The sequence below is a fragment of the Solenopsis invicta genome, chromosome 11, assembly GCF_016802725.1.
Source record: "Solenopsis invicta isolate M01_SB chromosome 11, UNIL_Sinv_3.0, whole genome shotgun sequence".
Classification (NCBI taxonomy): Eukaryota; Metazoa; Arthropoda; class Insecta; order Hymenoptera; family Formicidae; genus Solenopsis; species Solenopsis invicta.
The window spans coordinates 14,635,112-14,656,348 of NC_052674.1; the positions used below are offsets into that span (position 1 = coordinate 14,635,112).

Here is a 21,237-nt window from a genome sequence, read left to right on the forward strand (position 1 = left end):
AACCCAATAAATTAATAACCAATATCAAAACATGGTTTCTTTCACACGATTAGAATTATATGAAGCAATAAAGGAAATTCAACCGCCTTTCCACAGCGAATTTTTGAAAAGCTTTATTTTAAATAAATTAGGTCTTTCGGAATGTTCGTCTTCTGCTGAGAAGGATCTAAATAAATATATTTCTTTCTTTCTCGATATGATTACAAAAAAAAGATCAAAAATACGAAAAAGTTCTGACGAGTTCGTCAAAAAATCAAAGTCATGGCTAGATAAAGAATTTATTGTTCCAAAATCAGTACTTTTACTCTGTAAGAATGAAACTACAGTTACAAAGTCTATTTCAACCGATAGGAGTGGACGTCCAACAATTTCATTCGAAAATGCAAGCGAAAGAACGAAAAGACGAAAGTGTTCGGAATTGTTATCGTCTCATTCCCTCGAACAAATCGCATCGACTGCAACTATGGGATTACGTAAGGCGGGTAAAAAGCAAATTGCAAATTCGTCGCTGACATTATATCATCTAGATCTATTCCAAAAGAACCTGAGAAATGCCAATATTCAGAAGACCAGGCATTATCATTATTAATAGAAGGCGAATTGACGAAAAACCAATATAATTTGATTCGTTTGCAGGCAAAGGAGATGGGAAGTAATTTATATCCCAGTTATAAACGGATTTTTGGGGCAAAAAAGCGATGCTATCCTGACGGAATTAAAATTACTGAGAATTCTGCAGAAGTTTCTTTGCAGTCTCTTTTGAATCATACTGCTTCTCGTTTGCTACAAACAGTTTTAATTTCATCGGATACATCAATACAAAGACTTGAATTGATCGTAAAATGGGGCTTTGACGGTTCATAGGGACAATCGCAATATAAGCAAAACACTTCTTCCGGTTTGGAAGTTTCAGATCGCAATCTTTTCGCTACATGGATCGTTACATTGCAACTTAGATACGCATCTCCAAATGGGAACATGTCCGTATTGTGGAGCAATCCTCGTCCATCTTCAGTAAGATATTGCAGGCCTTTGCGTTTTCAGTTTCTGAAAGAAACTGTGACTGTTATTAAAACTGAAGAAGAATATGTAACTTTACAGATAAAACAATTGTTTCCGTTGAAGTTGGAAGAACCATTTGAAATAATGGTGAATTTCAAAATGGTATTGACCATGGCTGACGGAAAAGTGTGGAACGCGTTGAAGGACACCTCCAGCATGACATGTTACATTTGCAAAGCAACAATCAAAGATCTGAAACAGTTTGATGTATCCAATCATCATGTAGATGAATTTGCTCTATCATTTGGTATCTCTCCACTTCATTGCTTGATACGATGTTTCGAGTGTCTGATTCATATTGCATATAGAATCACTCTAAAAAAATGGCGCATTACGGGAAATGATAAAATAGAATTTGAGAAACGGAAAAATTTCATTCAAAATCAGCTCCGGCAGCGATTGGGATTAATTGTTGATATTCCAAAGCAAGGGAGTGGAAATACGAATGACGGTAACACTGCTCGTAGATTCTTCCAAGATCCAACAGTGTCCAGTCAAATTACTGGAGTTAACGAAGATCTTATCGATCGATTTTCCACTTTGTTGAAAGTTATTTCTTCCGGTTTTGAAATCGATTCTATTAAATTTGGCAAATATTGCAAAGAAACTGCAGATCTGTACAGAAAGATTTATAATTGATATCCAATGCCTCCAACTGTTTTGGGAAAACTGACTCAAAAAACATATATAACACTTTCTTAATTGTTATAAACAAATTAATTGCAAAATTTATTTTTGCAACGTTCCTTTAGTAATTTTTCCCGTAGAATCGATTGGAGTAATCAGTTTTTCTCTACAGTCAATTTTTAGTAGTTTGTTTATACCAATTAATTGCAAAATTGAGTTTTGAAAAGTTTTTTTTACATCAGTAATGTTTTTTCATGCTTTAGTCCTATTTCCAATTCCAATTTTTTTGAATATTTTTGTTAGTCAGACTATGGCCAGGAACGGGTTTTAATTTTTATATATGCGGGCAGATGCAGATAGAAATCTGGACAAATACATGCGGATAGATACGAATAGGATTTCTATACGCAATCACGGACAGGTGCAGATAGAAATTGCGGCGTATAAAATGCAAACAGAAACAGACAGAACATATGCATAAAGAAATTGATTTGTCCAATAATTAAGCAAATGCATAAGAAAATGGATCAATCACTTTCTTTATGCATATGTTATTTATGCGTGCAATTATGCAAGTTTGTCTGAAAAGGCCCTTAATAAATTCATGAAGAGTTACGTCACAGTTTAAAAATTAATATGCAAAACAGCACGGTTTGCTTGATTTGTGCTGCGTCAACGTGACGTCAGATCTTGTCAGCACGGGGTGCTCGATTTGTGATGTCAGTTTGCCGTCAGATTATGTTACGCAGGTTATGCTTGAATTGTGCTGTCAATCTGATGTCACGTTCTCTTAGCACAGGGTGCTCGATTGGTGCTAACAATCTGCCGTCAGATTGTGTTATGCAGGTCTTGCTCTAATTCTGTCGCATATGTGACATAAGCTGCTGGCAGCACGGCGTGTTTGCGTGGTGCTGCCAGTCTGCTGTTAGATTGTCGCGTAGATTTGGCTCGTTTTTTGCTGCCAATCTGATGTCAGGTCTTGTCAGCACGCGGTGCTCGATTTCTGCTGCCAGTCTGCCGTTAGATTGTGTTGCGCAGGTTATGCTTGATTTTTGCCGCCAATCTGACAACAGTTCTGTCAACACTATGTGCTCGATTTCTGCTAAAATTAAATGCCAACAGTTTCTGTCCTATTTCTGACAGCAGTTTGCTGACACCGCAGATATTGCAGAGTCTGTGTGAAATCTGTTGCCTTTCTGGTAACAAAAAGTGATAGCAGACTCTCCGAATAATCTATTTGTTCACGTTTGGCTGACGGGGTAAATAGCCTAAGTATTAAAAAATTAATAATTTAACGAGTTTATATTAAGTACTTTCTTTGTTAAACCTAAATAAAATATATTAAAATATTAAAAGATTAAAATAATATATTAATTAAAATATCTTTTTGAAGAAAATCTTTCTTCCCAGCAAACATTTTGTACGCAAAAGGATATCAAATTGGCACCAAATTCCAGCGGAATTTTGTACCAAAACCGTATCCTACTGTGTCCACATTAGGATGCCCAATGTAAAACAAATCTCACGAATATATTTAAAGTCAAATTGAAACCAATACCAGAACAAATTTAATAATAATAATGTGATAACAAAATGGCATCAAACACAAACCAAATCTGTTATCAAATGCGTTGACAAAATAATGCAAAATACAAACCAAATCTGTTTTCAAACGTGCTGACAGAATGACACCAAATCAAATCTGATGTTTCCAAGACCAATAAAAAAATTTAATTTTTTTTACAGATTTTATTATTCTTATAGCTTAATCTGTATCCACTGTTTCACATATAACATTTTAATTCACTCATTATAATTACGCATTATTTTATAAATTTTTGAAAACGCATCAAAAACGTCGGCGCCGGCGGGATTCGAACCTAGGATTTCGGAATAACAACCTAACACGCTAACACTGAGCTAATCGTACACATGTAATATCGTTAATAAAAAGTTATATTTGAAGTAAATCTGAATTGAACCGAAAGAAACTTGCGTTTTTAATACGCGCGAACACTATCACTAACCCTATGAATATTTAGCCTTAGATATTTTTAATATAAACTATATAAATAATTAAAATCTTTTCCTGCGCATAGCCAGATCAGTCAAAAAATAACAATTAAAAATAGTATCGAAGCATAATAAAACATTATTGACGTAAAGAGCACGTTGCAAAAGTCAATTTTGCAATTAATTGTTATAAATAACTGTAGAGGAAAACTGATTGCACCAATCGATTCAGCGGGAAAAATTACTAAAGAAACATAAATGACGCTTTCTTAATTGTTATAGTTGTTATAATTATTATAAACAAATTAGTTGCATAATTGTTTTGACAAAAAAATAATGGCCGAATTTTTTGAAAAGAGCATGATGTGCGTAACGTAACATTTTATCTTTGTTTAACTTTTGCTGATCAACAAGGATTATGTCATGCGCATTAGGCGCTTTACGGAACTCAATTAATGTTGCATTCTTGTATGATAAACGCTGACATTTTCGTAATAGCTAGCTTGCCACAGGCTACTATCTGCCATCAATTTGTCAATCATACATACAACAGATCTGTCTACTATCAACTTCCAATCTGTCGTGTATTTTGACAAAGGGATAATATTGCATTTTTGCGTGAAAATTGCTAACATTTTTGCAATAGCAAACTTGTTTAATATTTGTTATAAATTTGTCGTCAAAACTTTCAACAGATTTGTTTGCTTTTCAACGGCAATTTGTCATATACTCTGCCAACAAGGTTGTAGTATATTTGGTACAAATCTGCTAACAGTATCGGAAATACCAATGTATGTGGACCATATGTGGACCAAAATCTGTTATCAATCTTTGCAGTTGCAGAAATGGTTATAGGGGTTTCTTTTTAAATATCTTTGGTTTTTAAATGTCTTTCTTACTGCTTTTATGGCTTTTCTCAACTTCTCTTCATCATGGACTCTATTTGTCTTTTTTTGTCTATGTTGATCCATGCTTAGCTAATAATCAATAGCAAAGAATAATAAAAGAGTAAATAAGAGTGATATTTTTTTGGTTATGTTCGACAAAGTCAAACTTGCGTGAAATAAGAGTAATAAACAAAAATAAACATGTCATGATGTACCTCAAGAATTACTGTTATATGTCAATTGCTCCAAGGAAATACTCGCCACTTAACTTCACGTAAACAGTAACGTCAGTAACATAAAACTTGTATTAACATAATCAGCCTTAAATCTCTAAACATTATCTTATAACAGTATAGCCGTATACACTTATGCCGCCAAAAAAATGCCTTGTCTTGACAAACAAAACTATAAACTGAAAAACAAATTTTCAGTCTAATAGATATTTTTATATTAATCTCGCCATCATAATTTTTTCACAGACTTCTGAAACTCAAAGTAATTTTTTTGTCGTGACGTTTTTCTTTTGTATGTGATAACGTTCGAATATGCTCAATGCATTTAAAAAAAAAAACTGCTGTCACATAATGCCCCGTGTCACAATGTACCTCACCTTACTCTATATTTCTAGCCAAATAAATAGATATTCACCTTTTAATTTTTTTTATGATTATCGGAAGTATTTAAAAAAATCATGCAAATTGTTACACTGAATACCTTTGTGATCATTATTGTTACATAGCTTTGTTCTTTGTCAATCTTGAGGCCGTTTTCTCTTTGATCAATATAAGTTAAATTTAATTTCATTATTCGTTTGTGTAAACTGATAGTTATATGATTAATTGTCTTGTATGAAATTAATACTATTGTTACGCCCGGTATTGGAGGTCCGGCGCGTGAACGGAGCTGCGTTGTTTGACGATCGGAGATCGTTGTGTTCTGTTTCTGTTCGTTCGTTCTGGATCTAGTTTTAATCTTGTAACACGTTTCGAATTAAAGAAGAATTCTAGAGTAGAAAAAGTAATCGCTTACTTTTTCCGAGTTCTTAGCAAAACGGAAAGAAATTACTGTGTGGCTCGGCGGGAGCTTTTAGCTGTGGTTGACCCTATTAAGTCATTTCATCAGTATTTATATGGGCGGAAGTTTTTAGTTAGAACGGATCATATTTTACTTCGTTGGCTTATGTCTTTTAAAAAATTGGAAGGGCAATTAGCACGTTGATTAGAACGCCTTCAGCAGTATGATTTTGAAGTGTTACATCAAAAGGGAGTTGCGCATAAAAATGCAGACGGTCTATCTAGAAGACCTTGCGCGGGAAATAAATGCAATTATTGCTTTAAAGTGGAATTAAAAGAAAATAAAGATCCTTCTGATGTAGTTCGTCGGATAGTTTTTGAAGAAAGTCATTTTAAAAAACTACGTAAGCAACAATTGAATGCTCAGGCTATTGCAATCATTTTACGAGAAAAAGAAATCGAGAGGCATCCTTCTTTACAAAAAATTTTTTGTTTAGAGAGTTCAGCAAAAATTTATTGAGCTCAATTGTATGCTCTTATTGTTAAAAATAGAATTCTTTACAGAAAATGGTTGGTTCAAATTTGAAAACTGAAGTGTTTCAGATTGTTGTTCCGCGAGGGGAAATTAAACGGATTTTAGAAAAGGCACATGATTCTTCTACTGGAGGACGTTTCGGCATTAATAAAACTTTAGAGAAAATAACGAAAAGATTTTATTGGACTACTTGTAAAAGAGATGTGGAAAATTGGTATAGGTCGTGTAAAATCTGTGTAGGAAAAAAAAGGTCTTTTGATCAAGAAAAATCTCCTTTACAAATTTATAATAATGGAGCTCCTTTCGAGAGGGTCCAGATGGATATCCTTGTACCACTTCCTCTTACTTTTTCGGGAAACAAATATTTGTTGGTGATAGTGGATTGTTTCTCAAAGTGGTCGGAGACCATTCCTCTGAGGAATAAAAGGGCTTCTTTTGTTGCAAAAGCTTTTATAGAATAAGTAGTCTCAAGACATGGTGTTCCTCTAGAGATTCATACCGATCAGAGAAGGAATTTTAAATCCCAATTATTTTAACTCTCTAAACAAGAAATCTTTTTTCTTTTAGGAGCTAAGAAAACTAGAATAACACCTTTACATCCGCAATCTAATGGTCAGGTAGAAAGACAGCATTTGACTATTTTGAATTATTTAGCTAAATTTATTTCCAAAAACCAGAAAGATTGAGATCGATTTCTTTGTTTCTTTTATCATATCGTTCTTCTAAACATGAGGTTAATAGATTTTCTTCTTCCAAAATGTATTTGGGGCGTGAACTTTTTTTATCTTTAAATCTCCTTCGTGGTCGCCCTCCTTGTAAAAAAGAAGAAATTTAGGAAAATTCTACTCGTAATTTAAAAGAAAAATTGTTTAAAATTCATGCTCAGGCACGGCTTCATGTAAATGATAGAGCTGAAGCAGTTAAATGTCATTATGATAGGAAAGCTAGAAATACTCAATTTGAGAAAGGTCAGAAGGTTTGGTTGTACAATCCACAAGAAAGGTTAGAAAAAGTTCTTAAGTTGCAAAGTCATTGGGAGAGGCCTTTCGTGATTGTTAAAAAATTGAGTGATGCTGTTTTCTGTATTAGAAAATCTTCCAGACATAGAAATAGAATAGTCAATTCGGATAAGTTAGCTTCTTTTACAAAAAGGAAGAAATTTAATTTGGGGGTGGTTGAGAGAGTTCGAGTCCGTAGAGATCTGAGACCTTTTTTTCTTTCCAAAAGATGTTATTTCTTTTTTTTTTAGAATGGAATAGACGACGCTCGGTAACCTGTGGCAAGAGCCCAGGATAGAGCAAAAAATCATCGAAAGAATTGTGATTACAGAAGAGTACGATGCTCGGTAACCTGCGACAGGAGCCCAAGGTAGAGCAAGAAATCGTCATTTTGGTCCGAATCACGGAAGACAACGCTCGGTAACCCGTGGTAAGAGCCCGGGGTAGAGCAAGAAGTCGTTGAGATGTTTAAGAATGATGAGGACGGCGCTCGGTAACCCATAACAGAGACCTGGGATAGAGCAAGAAGTCGTTAAGATGTTTGAGAATAATGGGGATGATGCTCGGTAACCTGTGGCAGAAGCCCAAGGTAGAGTAGGAAATCGTTTGATTAAAATCTTTTATTAAAATTGTAATTTACTGATTTTCCGCGCACGGATCAACTCGTCGAGTTTTCGGTGCTAGACTGCAAAAATGGTTCGACACGAGAGAAAGGAAGGCCGGCGGTGCGGTTAACATACTACACGCATAGTATTACTTGGATATATTTACATGTATTTGGCTAATTTGCGAAATGGACAATATGTATACGATATATCTATATATTATCTATATATATATATATATATATATATATATATATATATATATACATACATACATATGTGTGTATATATTTAGATAGATAGATAGGCTACGATGCTACTAGAAATCACAAAAGTATCTCTGTTTACGCGCGGTTTCGTAGGAGCGCGGGCGCGGTCTACGGCCGGCGTGCCGTAGAGTAAGGTTCGCGACAGGTTTGCGACGCGGTGGACGTGGTTTCACTGTACGGTCCGCGGGCTAGCCTTTGTGCCGTGGTTATCGCGGGCGCGCCAAATTTCCGCGCAATATGGAGGTCGCGACGAGATCGTCGCAGAGCTGGATGCGCGGCACTCCGTCAAGTAAACTTTATCCGGGACCCCGAACACGGCGGTCGCAATTTTGGTGGGTGTTGCAAGGCAAGGAAGTCAGTCTCCTGGTAATCGGGGACCGGCTCGCTGACCCAGACTCTTGGTTTTGAGCGGGTTCTCGATTTTCGGACAGCTGTGTGTTCAGGAAGGATCAGTGTCAGAGACGGAGTAATCTCTCGCCGCGGCTAAGCACTCTTCGATCGTTGTTCCGATTTCAGGAGCGGAGTGTTACAGACGCAGCGGATTGCTTTCGGAATGCTGGCTAGTGACGGAGTCGTCGTTTCTCGGCGTGAAGGCCCTATTTATACCGGGCGACTCCGCTCGCCTCCGTTATTTTTCGGCGCTTGACAGCGGAGTCGTCGGGGTAGGAAAAACCGCGTGTCTTCCGAGTGCGCGTGCGCACCGACTTAGCGCGTGCAATGGCTCGGCTCGTCTCTTCTGGCGATGCTTGCCGGTATTTCTGTGTTTGAACTTAAAAATGGGTACCCGTGGTACCTCCGGTTATGGCCCGGCGGCCTTTCCGGCTGATATTTGCCGGGACGATGCTTGCTACGGGGTGCATCGTCACAAAGTTTTTCTCTTGCAAGGTTTTTGTTATTTTAAATTGAGTACTCGTCGGATTTTTGTTTTCTTTTTTAGTTTTGAAACCTATTCGTAACGATGTACTTCTTGTGGAAGATCGCCTTATTCTTTTAAGAAAACCGTCTCGCCCGGTTTTTGGATCCAAGGTTTTCCTGTGGGCCATAGGGCAAATGCCGAGACGAGGACTTGAAGAGCTTTTTTGGCAATGGGTTCTTGAAAAGTTTATTCCCCCCCCCCCCTTGTCCGAAAAACGAAGTAACAAACGCACAAGACACAAAATGAAGACCTTTTTAAAAACCCTCGGAGTTAGTTGTCGGGACAACTTTGAAAAAGGGAAGTTGTGTTACGCCCGGTATTGGAGGTCCGGCGCGTGAACGAAGCTGCGTTGTTTGACGATCAGAGATCGTTGTGTTCTGTTTCTGTTCGTTCGTTCTGGATCTTGTTTTCATCTAGTGACACGTTTCGAACTAAAGAAGAATTCTTTTATAAATGAGTCGACTAATTTCTTAGTGCATGTATGAATAAGAGTGCGCGAGTGAACCGTATTGCGGGCCTGTCTTTGGCGGACGCATCAATATTAAGACCGTTTTAAGATAAATTGTTTGTTTTAACGATATAGCCTAACTTCGACCTTGTTATTAATTGGCTTACATGGACATTGTTGTGACAAAAAACAAGAAATTTCACAAAACTTCTTTTTGCTGATTATATATTACACAGAAAAAAATTCAATCTTAAATCAAAACATTTATACACTATTATTAATATACCTAATGATAATTAACTTGGAAGAGTTGATGTTCTTTTATTGTACGTTCTAAGAATCACGTAGGTTTGCATTGACAATTATATTTACTTATTTAATAATTAATGGTTTAAAAAATAAACTGAATTAAATTAACTACTAATTAAAATGCAATTTATATCTCGAAAACTATATCTCTAAACATTTTTTGTTAATTAATTGGTAATTGATCTTATAAGTGTAGTTGTAGCTCAAATTACAAATGTGTGTACTCTTGTTCAATGTGTTATAATCATAATTTATATTAATATAAAAATCATATATACTAACTTTCGAGTAACATTTCACGCAGACGGTTCTCTTGCATAGGCGACAACGTTGTCCCCAAGGACCCAGTAGACCAAAGCGCGTTTTCAGGCAAAGAAAACAAACGCGTCTTTTCTCCACGTCCTCTTTTACGCGCCCTTCAACGGGAAGAGACTCTAATTCGGCTTTTGTAAGCACGCTACGAATGTGCACAATCTCGTCTAATGTTAACGATAGCCTCTCGTCCAACAGCATGTCTCCAAACGTCGCCTTCTGCAAAACATGATTACAGTTGAGTGCATCTGCATATACAGTGTGACAATTAAATTTCCGGATGAAAACTAAAGCAATATTACTAACGAGATAGATGGTACTAATTAGACAAAATATTTATTTATATGTTGTGCAAGTTTTAATCTTTTTGGTTGCCGCATTCAAAAGTTACAATTGTTGCGGTAAGGATAAGGTTTGTATTTTGTTGTGCTTAAGGTTATAAAATGGAACAAAAAACAGTAATTAAATTTTGTATAAAATTAGAAAAAATAACTATTAAATAACTATTAAATAACTATTAAAATATTTGAAATATTTAAAGTATATTGCATATGGTAAAAAATGTTTATCAAAAACAACTACGTTTGAATGGCATAAAAAGTTCAAAAAAGGAAAAAAAGTTGCTAGAAGGCAATGAATAAAAAGACCATCTTTCAATTCTCTAAAAAAAATTAATGAAAGTGATTCAAAAATTTTGGTTAAAGACCAAACTAATTGATTGAATTCATCGTATTAAATCTGATTTAAAAAAAGTCCTAATTTGTACTAAATGATAATGCTCTAGCACATTCTTCGATCGTTGTCTCCAAGTTTTTGGCAAAGATAATCCTCGTTTTATCCCATCCACCATACTCATTGGATCTAGCACCACCTAACTTTAGTGATTTCCTAAATTAAAAATTGCGATAAAAGGGACGAAATTCGTGAATCCAAAAAACTATAATAAAAGAATTGATTCCAATGAAAAGGTTTTCTCGGGTATTCAATTCATTATAGAAGCGAAATAAATAATGTACAGAAGCGGCTGGGAACTATATTAGATAAAAATAATAAATATTTCTTTTATGTATTGTGTATGTTTTTTAATGGCCTCTTTCCGGGAACTTAATTGTCATATTGTATATAATTTTATGTCTTATATCTACATGTAACATAATTTATATAACGTTTGAACGACAAAAACTGTCACAATATCCTTATATTGATTTATTATCTTTTATACTTTTTACTGTTTTAAGAATAACATGTACTATATTATTTCAAAAGAATGTTAATGAGTCTTTCAGTTTTCGGTCAAGAAATTTTTCCAAATAGTTATTACAAAAACAGCAAAAAATCAAAAAATATTTTTTCTGATTCGCTAACAATTCTGGTAAACTTTAAATAGAATATTTTCAAAACAATACAAATATTATAAAAAAATTAGATTAAAATTATTTGTATTAGATGTTTTATACTACACTTGAAAGTAATACAAAAATTTAGTGGTAATTTTCTATCTGAATAAAAATTATTTCAACAAAAAGTAAAAATATGCTCTAATATAGTATACTCCATTTATTAAGAGAAACCAAATTAATCTACGCACATAAACAGCATAGTGGACAGAATAAAGCACGCTACCTAGTATACGTAAATATGACATGTTAGAGCCCGGGCTTAGATTATCAAAAAGTATTTACTAATGATTATTTATATAATTTATTAATTTCAAATATTTTTCTAATAGTGTGAACTCATACTGAAAAGGACACTTTAAACTTTAAAACTACAATTTCCGATATGCTATAAACACACTATTAATTCTTATTCGTCATTGTTTATCCTGGCTTTTTTTGTTTTTCTTCACAGGAGATGAAACACTTCGACATCTAATTCTTCTTCCATCAAAATAGTTAGTTTACACTTCTCTCAAAAATACATATAAAATTAAATCGTTTGACGATACTATTTTTTGAATAAACAATTGTACAATATGTTCTGATGCTACACGCTTGAACCTATTAGCATTACAAGTCTATACAGGCTGTGTGAGCAAAAGAGAAGGTAACTTTTCAGCCATCCTGCAGGCGGAGCCTGCGCAAAGCAAACAAGTTTTCGTCAGAGTAGTTTCAATTTTTCTCAGTGAATAAAGTATAAAAATGTAATTCAGAAATAATAGCGATGAACTAATTTTATTAAGTACTTATATTGAAGATGATTTAAAGTTTTATTGCGCTACAGCAATTAATTTTTCTGTAAATAAACAAAATATTTTTGTTGATTTATTTATACAACAATGTTCAGAATTACAATGAAATTTTGCATAAATTATCTCGAGTACTAAAAACATTTACAAAAATTGAAATTTTGATCATTATTTTGTAAAATAATTTAATTTTAATAACAAATAAAATAGATAAACAATAAAAATATATAAATAAAACTATAATATATTCACACACGTTCATATGTATATAGTGTTCATTTAAAATATAAATGTTAACATAATTTCCAATTTCAATTTACTTTGCAAAGACCGTATGTATGATACATTCTCAATTATTTTCTATATTTTTTCTATAATCTTCTTTATTAATATCTATAAATTTTTTATTACTTTCTGTATCAATATTGAATGTACTTATGCATGATCATTTGCTGATTTTTAAGGGAATGCTAAAATAAGTATTCCGATCAATTTTCATCAGCTATTTTTCTAATAGCAGATATAAAAATTTCTTTTCCATAAATAAAGTATTAAAATTCTTTTTCCATAATTAAAATACCATTACAAATGTACAGCGTTGAACAAAATAATATGAATACCTATTCTGACTCTGAAAAATAGACGTAATTCACGAGAGTGTAACTTTGTCAAAAATGATCGTAAAAAAATTTAAAGAAAAGCATTTTGAAACTTAAAATCTCTAGTTTTGAAATTGATAAGTCATTAAACAATTTACAGATTTACAAAGTTACGCAAATTTAAATGGGGATGTGTTAAATCTCAAAATATTTTACAAACTTTACAAAGCTTCACAACGCAAAATAAAAATTGCACACAAATGCGGTTTACAGCATTCAAAAAAGTGTATTTTTACATTTAACTTGCGTTTTTGATGAGCATTGTACGATTTTTTTTCACTGAGTGAGACAACACTGAAGCAAAAATGGCCTCTTTTGCTTCAATGTTGTATAATTCAGTGAATGAAAATCGTACAACGCTCAATAAGAACGCAAATTAAAGGTAAAGATTCACGCTTACAAATGCTGTAAATCGCATTTGCAAACGTGTGTAATTTTTAATTCACATCAAATAAACTCGCAAAATACATAATAAATTTTTCCGCATCTTTATTTTTATCCATGTAGCTCCTTAAAAAATCAGTATACGTTTTCAAAGTCGATATTAAAATTGTATGTAGAAAAATTAAGCTGTAAAATGCGTTTTAAAACATTTGATTTATCATTCTTGTTGATTTATCATGTTATACACTTTTTGGAGAGTAACTGTAGGTGATCTTTTAATTTTGCTGTTGAACGCTCACTTAATCTTTGCTGAAGTCGATATTTGAACTTCGTAAAAAAAAAAAAGTATAAAACGATCTTCCAGGGCTCATTTTAAAGGGCGAAACCTTTCAATTATTTAAGTTGATTTTTCTCAAAGTTTCTTTTACAGTTTCTAGGAAGTAAAGGAAGAAATTCAAGAAAAAGAGACCATTTTTGCTTCAGTGTTGCCTAACTCAGTGAAAAAAAATCGTACAACGCTCATCAAAAACGTAAATTAAAGGTAAAGATCTACACTTTTGAATGCTGTAAACCGCATTTGCGTGCAATTTTTATTTTGCATCGTGGAGCTTTGCAAAGTTGGTAAAATATTTTGAGATTTGACGCATCTCCATTTAAATCTGCGTAACTTCGTAAATCTATAAATCGTTTAATGACTTATCAATTTCAAAACTAAAGATTTCAAGCTTCAAAATGCTTTTCTTTAAATTTTTTTACGATCATTTTTGACAAAGTTACACTCCCTTGAATTACGCCTATTTATTACTCATTTTTATGTAAGGAATCTCGTAACGTATTCAGTGTTAGGTATTTTTAAAACACCCAATTAAAACAGTATAATTTCATATTTTGCACACTTTTTCTCGTACGGCGCATGCTCAGTTCGTTACAGTACGTCGAACTGACAGGTTTTCTAATCTGTGCAATCAACTTTAACGGTTGCAATCATGATATCTTGGTTCGCGGGGCAGTCCGACATTTTTTCTTTTTCTTTCATTTCAAGCAAAAGCACATCAAATGATTCTAAATAATTATTCTATAATAAATAATTATCAAAATCGTTTCAATCAATCCTAAGTTTTCGAGGGCGAGTTTGTAAAAAGTGTTACTTTGACGATTTCAATTTTCAGTTTTAAATTTCAGCCTCGCGAGTATCCGCCAAGACGCATTCATAATGCTTATGACAAGCGAAATGTCTGTCAAAATGCACTCTTATAAGGTGTCGTGGATTAATAAATGATGGATAATTGTATGTGAATCACTAATGTATTTATTAGTAGGGAAAATACGTGATTACATAATGATCCTATATTTCTATATGTCCGAACGTCAAGCGCTGGCTTAACTACTAACACACGCTACATTATTATATCGTAACCCATAGAGAAGGATTTGGGGGTCGATTCTGTATCATGTAACTAAAGTGAAAATTACAAAAGTAAGCAGATTCACTAGGTGTTGACCAATAAAATTATAAATAATTTAGTAAATTTATTCACTTTTGTCATTTTCACTCTAGTTACATAATACACAATCGACCCGGTCCCGAATATACACCCAAGGACTTTAATTCTGTCCATGGGGAAATTTTCCAAACTGAGAAGTCGCTATCTGTCTACATATTTACAGTTCATGATTAACGTAACGACCAATAAGTTCTAGTCGTTTCATTAATTATGAACTGCGAGTATGTAGAAAGTGGTGACTTCTCAGTTTGGAAAATTTCCCCATGGACAGAATCAAAATTCTTGGGTGTACATAACATGAGGTTAAGGCCGCGACACAAGCTTTTGCATAGCTGCATAACCGTATGCATAAAGAAATTAATTGGTCCATTTCCTTATGCATGTGCGGATCAATCAATTTCCTTATGCATATGGTTATGTAGCTATGCAAAAGCTTGTGTCGCGGCCTTTACACAGTTATTCATGGCAGCTGTTTGAACCAATCGAGAGAACGATCAAGCAAGAAACTAAAGAAACGAATGAAAAAGTGAAAGAACGAATGATATCGAGAAAGCGACCGAGCAAGAAAATGGAAGAACGAACAAGACAGTGCACATTGCTTTTCGTTGCATGGACCGAGTGAGAGAGTGAAAGAACGAGATATTGAGAATCATCGAAAGAGAGAATGAAAGGCGGGTGCGATGTCAGTCAGAACTTCCAAAAACGGAATCTCGGAAAAGTAATATTGTAGGGAAAATGGAATACTATTCTATATAACATCAAACCGTAACTTTTAGAAATAAAATATTTATTATTTTTACTACTTTATTACAAATTAATTTTTATACTAGAAAAAATCCGTAATTTGAATAAATAGAAATCATACTTAATACGGTACTCCTACCACCTCCAATTTTGACAAAATTAGTCTCATTCAATGCATTTTTACACAAAACAAACGAATCTGGCACACAAAATATGTCGTCCTGCCTCAAGAAGCGAGATATTATAATTATTAAAGTTAACGAATATTAAAGTTAGAAAACTTGTCATATCAGCAAAATGCAGTGACACAAGTATGTCCTATTGCCACGTACGCATGCAAAAAGTGCACAAATTTGAAACACATATGTGAATAAAATATTCTCTGCTAAAATTACACAAATTCCTTACTTTAAAAACACAAATTATTTTCTTATCTAATTTTTGTATTCTTAAAGCAGAGAATTTATGTTTTTAAAGCAAAAAATTTGTGTTTTGAAACAGAGAATTTATATTTTTAAAACAGATGTAACGTTACGTCCCTCCGCCGCGCCACCACTCCGGTCCAAACGCCGAACGCAACGCGTAAGACTAAGCACGTGCACGCGCTTAGCTAAGATTGCCGCGATCACGCGCCACCATGCGTGCCGCGTTCGGCAAGCGTTCCTACTCCGGCCGGCCCAACCGCGCGCGCTGATTGGTACTTGCGACCGCGCGGACCGCTATATAAGCCGGCAGCGGGCAGCAGAGATCAGATCACTCCGAGCCACCGATCTCAAACCTACTCCGCTCCTGCGCCGGGTATTCTCGACGCTCCTTAGCTTGGGCATTCTCAAGCACTTCCTCGGGAACGGGCATTCTCGTTCTAACTTTCTCGCGACGGGCATACTCGTCGGTCCTAACGGCTGGGAATACTCGGCCGATCCCATCCTCCGTCCGCGACGGGAATACTCGTCGTTTCCGCGGCTGGGTATTCTCGGCCAATAGGAACCGTCCGTCCCGCAATTCCGTTCTCGGGGATTCTCGAGACCAGCACCGTCGTCGAGAATGCTCGACGCCGTCCTCCGGCTCATTCCGCAAACCTGTTCCCTACGGGGTGACAACACTCCGCAGGGAGAGACCGCTTAGGTCTCTACCGTCGACCGCTCTCGCGTATCGCGGAACTGTCCGCTGCACCGCGCACTGCCGATTCCGCGATCGCGACCGTCCGTCGCGCGGGCCAATCACGGCCCGTTTAACCGTAAGTTAAGTTAGCCGCTTCACGGCAACTCCGATCATTGCTTCCGAGCGCCTGGCGCATAATGCCTGTCCGTCTGTTGCTATAACTATCCGAGTCTGTTCTTTAATATTAAGTGACCCCGCGAATTATATTTTCTTGTCCGCGGAACCGATGATTGTTTAACCGAACAACCCCGATTGCTACCTCCGAGCGCATAGCGCATAACACGTGTCCGTCTGTTTCCAGAGTTTCTAAAATCCGTTTCTTCTAAGTGTTTAGATATTAAGTACGCCGCGAATACATTGTGATCGTTCTCTTAGTTTCACGCGGGCCGACGACCGCGCAATTAAGCACTCCAGTGCCGTAATACTATTCGTGGAGTTCAGTATTATCCGATAACGATATCGGGATCTTATGATTCTTTTGTACTAAACCATAGCAAAATATATTTAAACTATTTCGTTTCCACTACCAAACCACGGCGTTATCATTTGACACGAACCCGGACAACCGGCGAGCATATCCGAGTAATCGATCCTGAACCTAAATCCCGTAACCGACACCAAGAAACTACCAGCGTTACACAGAAAATAGTTTATTATTTAATTATTTTAATTAATTGTTATTTAATTATAAATAATTTAATAGATATATTCATTTATTATAGAAATCATCAGATAATGCATTACACCCAGATAACATACTACTAGCTGTGAGAATAGTGTAGTAAGCGATTCTTTAATATCAGTTTATATGTAAAAACCAACAGTCTACTCTGTACTAACTTAAAGAAATTGCATTTTTTCAAATTGAATACGTGCCGATACTATTTTATTTATAAGTGGCTTTAGTATTTTCAATATAGTTCCTAATATCGCCAAATTAAGTTAATGCTTGGGCTAGCTACGCTAAGAGAAATACAACGCATATTATTGTCATGATAACAGTTTATTTCATGTCATGTTCCTCTTGTACAGCTAGCACAAACACAGTAACTCAACACGCCAATATTAGGAACATTATTGTCATATACACTTGTGTTGAAAAGAGAGGATAAAAAAATCAATCTGAAACAGTGTGACTTAATTGTTTCTTGCTCACATCATTTTGAATTAAAAAAGAAGTACTGCAATCAAAATTGCCGGTTTCAGCTTGCTAGTAACCGTCTCTCAATATACTAACATCCTCTCTATAGCAAATCACTAGTACCTTAAATAAGAATGCGGACAATACAGGGTGATCCTTAAGCCAGTTGTTGCAAAGTCAGTGATATCAAATATACGATAATTAAGCTTTAGAATATTTCTGAGATTTCACCAATCAAAACTGAGGTTACATCGGCCGGCTGTCAAAACATAATTTACTAACACTACGATACATTCATGATCGCTGACGCAGCATCCGCTTATAATAGTCATGAATGTAAAAACAACTAAGAACAAAACGTGGACCCTAGAATCGGACTCCAGGCATACCTGGCACAAACTGTACACTGCACCTATGACAATACGCTATCAATGTATCGGTTTCAACGCGATAAGAATTGTATCGCGTGGTTCGTCGAGCAACTTAAACATTTAGCGCAAACTGTAAATAATATTCTGTCAGTTAATCTTCCCATGGATATAACGCGAGACGATTGGAAAAAATTTAATAGCGCTGCCACGTTTGTGAAAAACCATTTACACCTAATAAAATAGAACGGGTACGCGATCATTGCCATTTAACCAGTTGATTCAGAGATGCAGCGCATTCAAATTGCAATTTAAATTACAGAGATTCGCATTGTATTCCAATAGTTTTCCATAACATATCTAGCTACGACGCGCATTTTATCATTAAGGTGTAACGTTACGTCCCTCCACCGCACCGCCACTCCAGTCCAAACACCGGACACAACGCGTAAGACCGAGCACGTGCGTGCGCCCGGCTAACCTTCCCGCGATCACGCGCTACCATGTGTGCCACGCGCCGCCGCGTTCGGCAAGCGTTCCCACTCCGGCCGGCCCAACCACGCGCGCTGATTGGTGCGTCCGACCGCGCAGAACGATATATAAGCCGACAGTGAGCAGCCAAAGTCACTCCGAGCCATCGATCTTGCACCTACTCCTCTCCTGCGCTGGGTATCCTCGGCGCTTCCTAGCTTGGGTATTCTCGGCGTTCCTAACGGCTGGGAATACTCGACCAATCCCATCCACCGTCTGCGACGGGCATACTCGTCGTTTCCGCGGCTGGGTATTCTCGGCCAATAGGAACCATCCGTCCCGCACGTCCGTTCTCGGAGATTTTCGAGACCAACCCTGTCGTCGGGGATACTCGACGCCGTTCCCCGGCTCAATTCGTAAACCTATCCCCACGGGGTGACAACACCCCACGGGGTAAGACCACTTAGGTCTCTAAATGACGATAATCCTCGCGTATCGCGGAACCCTCCGTTGCGCCGCGCATCGATTCCGCGATCGCAACCGGCTATCGCGCGGGCCAATCGCGGCCTGTTTGACCGCTTCACGAGTTCGCCGCCTTACGGCAACTCCGCTTAAAGGGTTATCAACGTATCCGAGTCCGTTCGTATGACCCGTAAGGTAATTTATCCAAACGCTCTAGTCATTTAGTTTGTTTCCGTGTCGGAGTTCTATCAAAGAAAACATATTTGCACTTTCTTTCGCGCCGATGCGCACCGTTTCCGTTTATATTGTTTAATCAAACGCGCCCGCTGTCTATTTTCGGAGTTCGCGCCGTTGCGCACCGTTTCCGTTTATATTGTTTAATCAAACACTTAACGATTTAGGTTTCCCTGTAATTGAATTATATTAAAGATATCTACAACCGTTAGACTTTTCATAACTAAATCACGAAGTTGTTATTTTTTGTACTTAAGTTACCTTGAACAAATATATTTATATCATTACACTCAAACCACGGAGTCATTATTGCTGAAAACCCTGGCATCCAGCGAGCCCTTCCGAGCGACCTATCCCGATATCCCCACCCGAAAAGTAGCAGTGTTACAAAGGAAATAGCTACAGCATATGAAAGACGAAAAGATTTACTTCCGATAACAAAAGAAAAATATATTTCGTTTACAAAATATTATCAGAAAAATTGCATAAAATTAAGATTTATCGATTCTTTCAAATTTCTCGCTTCTAGTCTCGATAAATTGGCATTTTCTCTTAATAAGGATAAAATGTGCTATGCATAACGCAACAAGAATATTGTAATTTATCAACGGAAAATTTCGATTTTTTAACACAAAAAGGTGTCTTTCTATACGATTATATTGACTGTGTCAAAAAATTAGAAGAGTCACTATTACCGTCGCGCGAATCATTTTACAGTTCATTGACGGGTGACACAGTATCCGAGAGCGATTACGCACACGCCGTCAACGTATGGCAGCGCTTCTCCATCCAAACGCTCGGAGACTATAGCGATTTATACTTGAAAGCCGACGTATTGTTGTTAGCTGATATCTTTGAGAACTTTCATGATAATTGCATAGCGAGTTATGGACTTGATCCCGCGTATTATTATACTTCACGCGATTTGACGTGGGATGCAATGTTGAAACATACGCATGTAAATTTCGAACTGTTGACAGATATTGACATGGTCATGTTCATCAAACATGGTATACGTGGTGGTTTGAGTCAATGTTCAAACAGGTACGCACAGACCAACAACAAATACATGAAATTGTACGATCCATTGAAATCATTATCGTACCTAATGTACTTTGATGTAAATAACTTGTATGGTTAAGCAATGTGTCAACCATACAAAGATTTTCGATGGGTTAATGACGTAACAAATTTTAATGTTATGGACATCGCGCTAAATTCTCCAACAGGTTACATTCTTGAGATAGATTTAGAATATCCATGAAATTTACATGGCGCGCACATTGACTTACCGTTGTGTCTAACACGTACGCGATAAACCGCCCGACAAGCGGCAAGACAAGCTCCTCGCAACCTTATACGATAAGAAACGTTATGTCATACATTATCGTAACCTGCAGCAGTGTGCTCGTCACGGCGTTCGAACAAAAAAAAACATCGCATATTATAGTTTGTGCAATCTCCATGACTTCGTGATTACATTTAATTAAATACAGATTTCAGAACATGTACCAAAAACAATTTCGAAAAAAACTTAGACAAATTAATAAACAACGCGATATTTGGCAAAACCATGGAAAACGTGTGCAATTACATCAATGTGCATCGTGACAAAATGGAAAGGCAGATATGGCGCGGAGGCAATAATCGCTATGCCAAATTTCCATAGTTGTAGTGTCTTTTCGGAGAATTTAGTTGCAATCAAAATGCGTAAACTTGAGGTGAAATTTTACAAACCAATCTACGTGGGTATGTACATCCTCGACATATCTAAGACATGTTTGTATGAGTTTCATCATGAATATATGGCAATGTTGTTTCGCGAAAAATGTAAAATAATGTATACTAATATGGATAGTTTAATATATAACATTGAATGTGATGACGTATCCAAAATTATAAAGCGTGATATTAATAAATTTGACA

At 36.1% G+C, this 21,237-nt stretch overlaps 1 protein-coding gene across 5 annotated transcripts in view; it reads right to left on the reverse strand.

Annotated features, from left to right (window-relative positions):
- The window catches only part of LOC105203442 (protein spire), a 330,825-nt gene that overhangs the window by 20,027 nt on the left and 289,561 nt on the right, over positions 1 to 21,237 (reverse strand). For all 5 annotated transcript variants that reach the window (XM_039455090.1, XM_039455089.1, XM_039455093.1 and 2 more), the window contains one exon: positions 9,965 to 10,213. In XM_039455090.1, the coding sequence (XP_039311024.1) occupies positions 9,965 to 10,213 (249 nt within the window). The remainder of the gene's footprint in view (positions 1 to 9,964; positions 10,214 to 21,237) is intronic.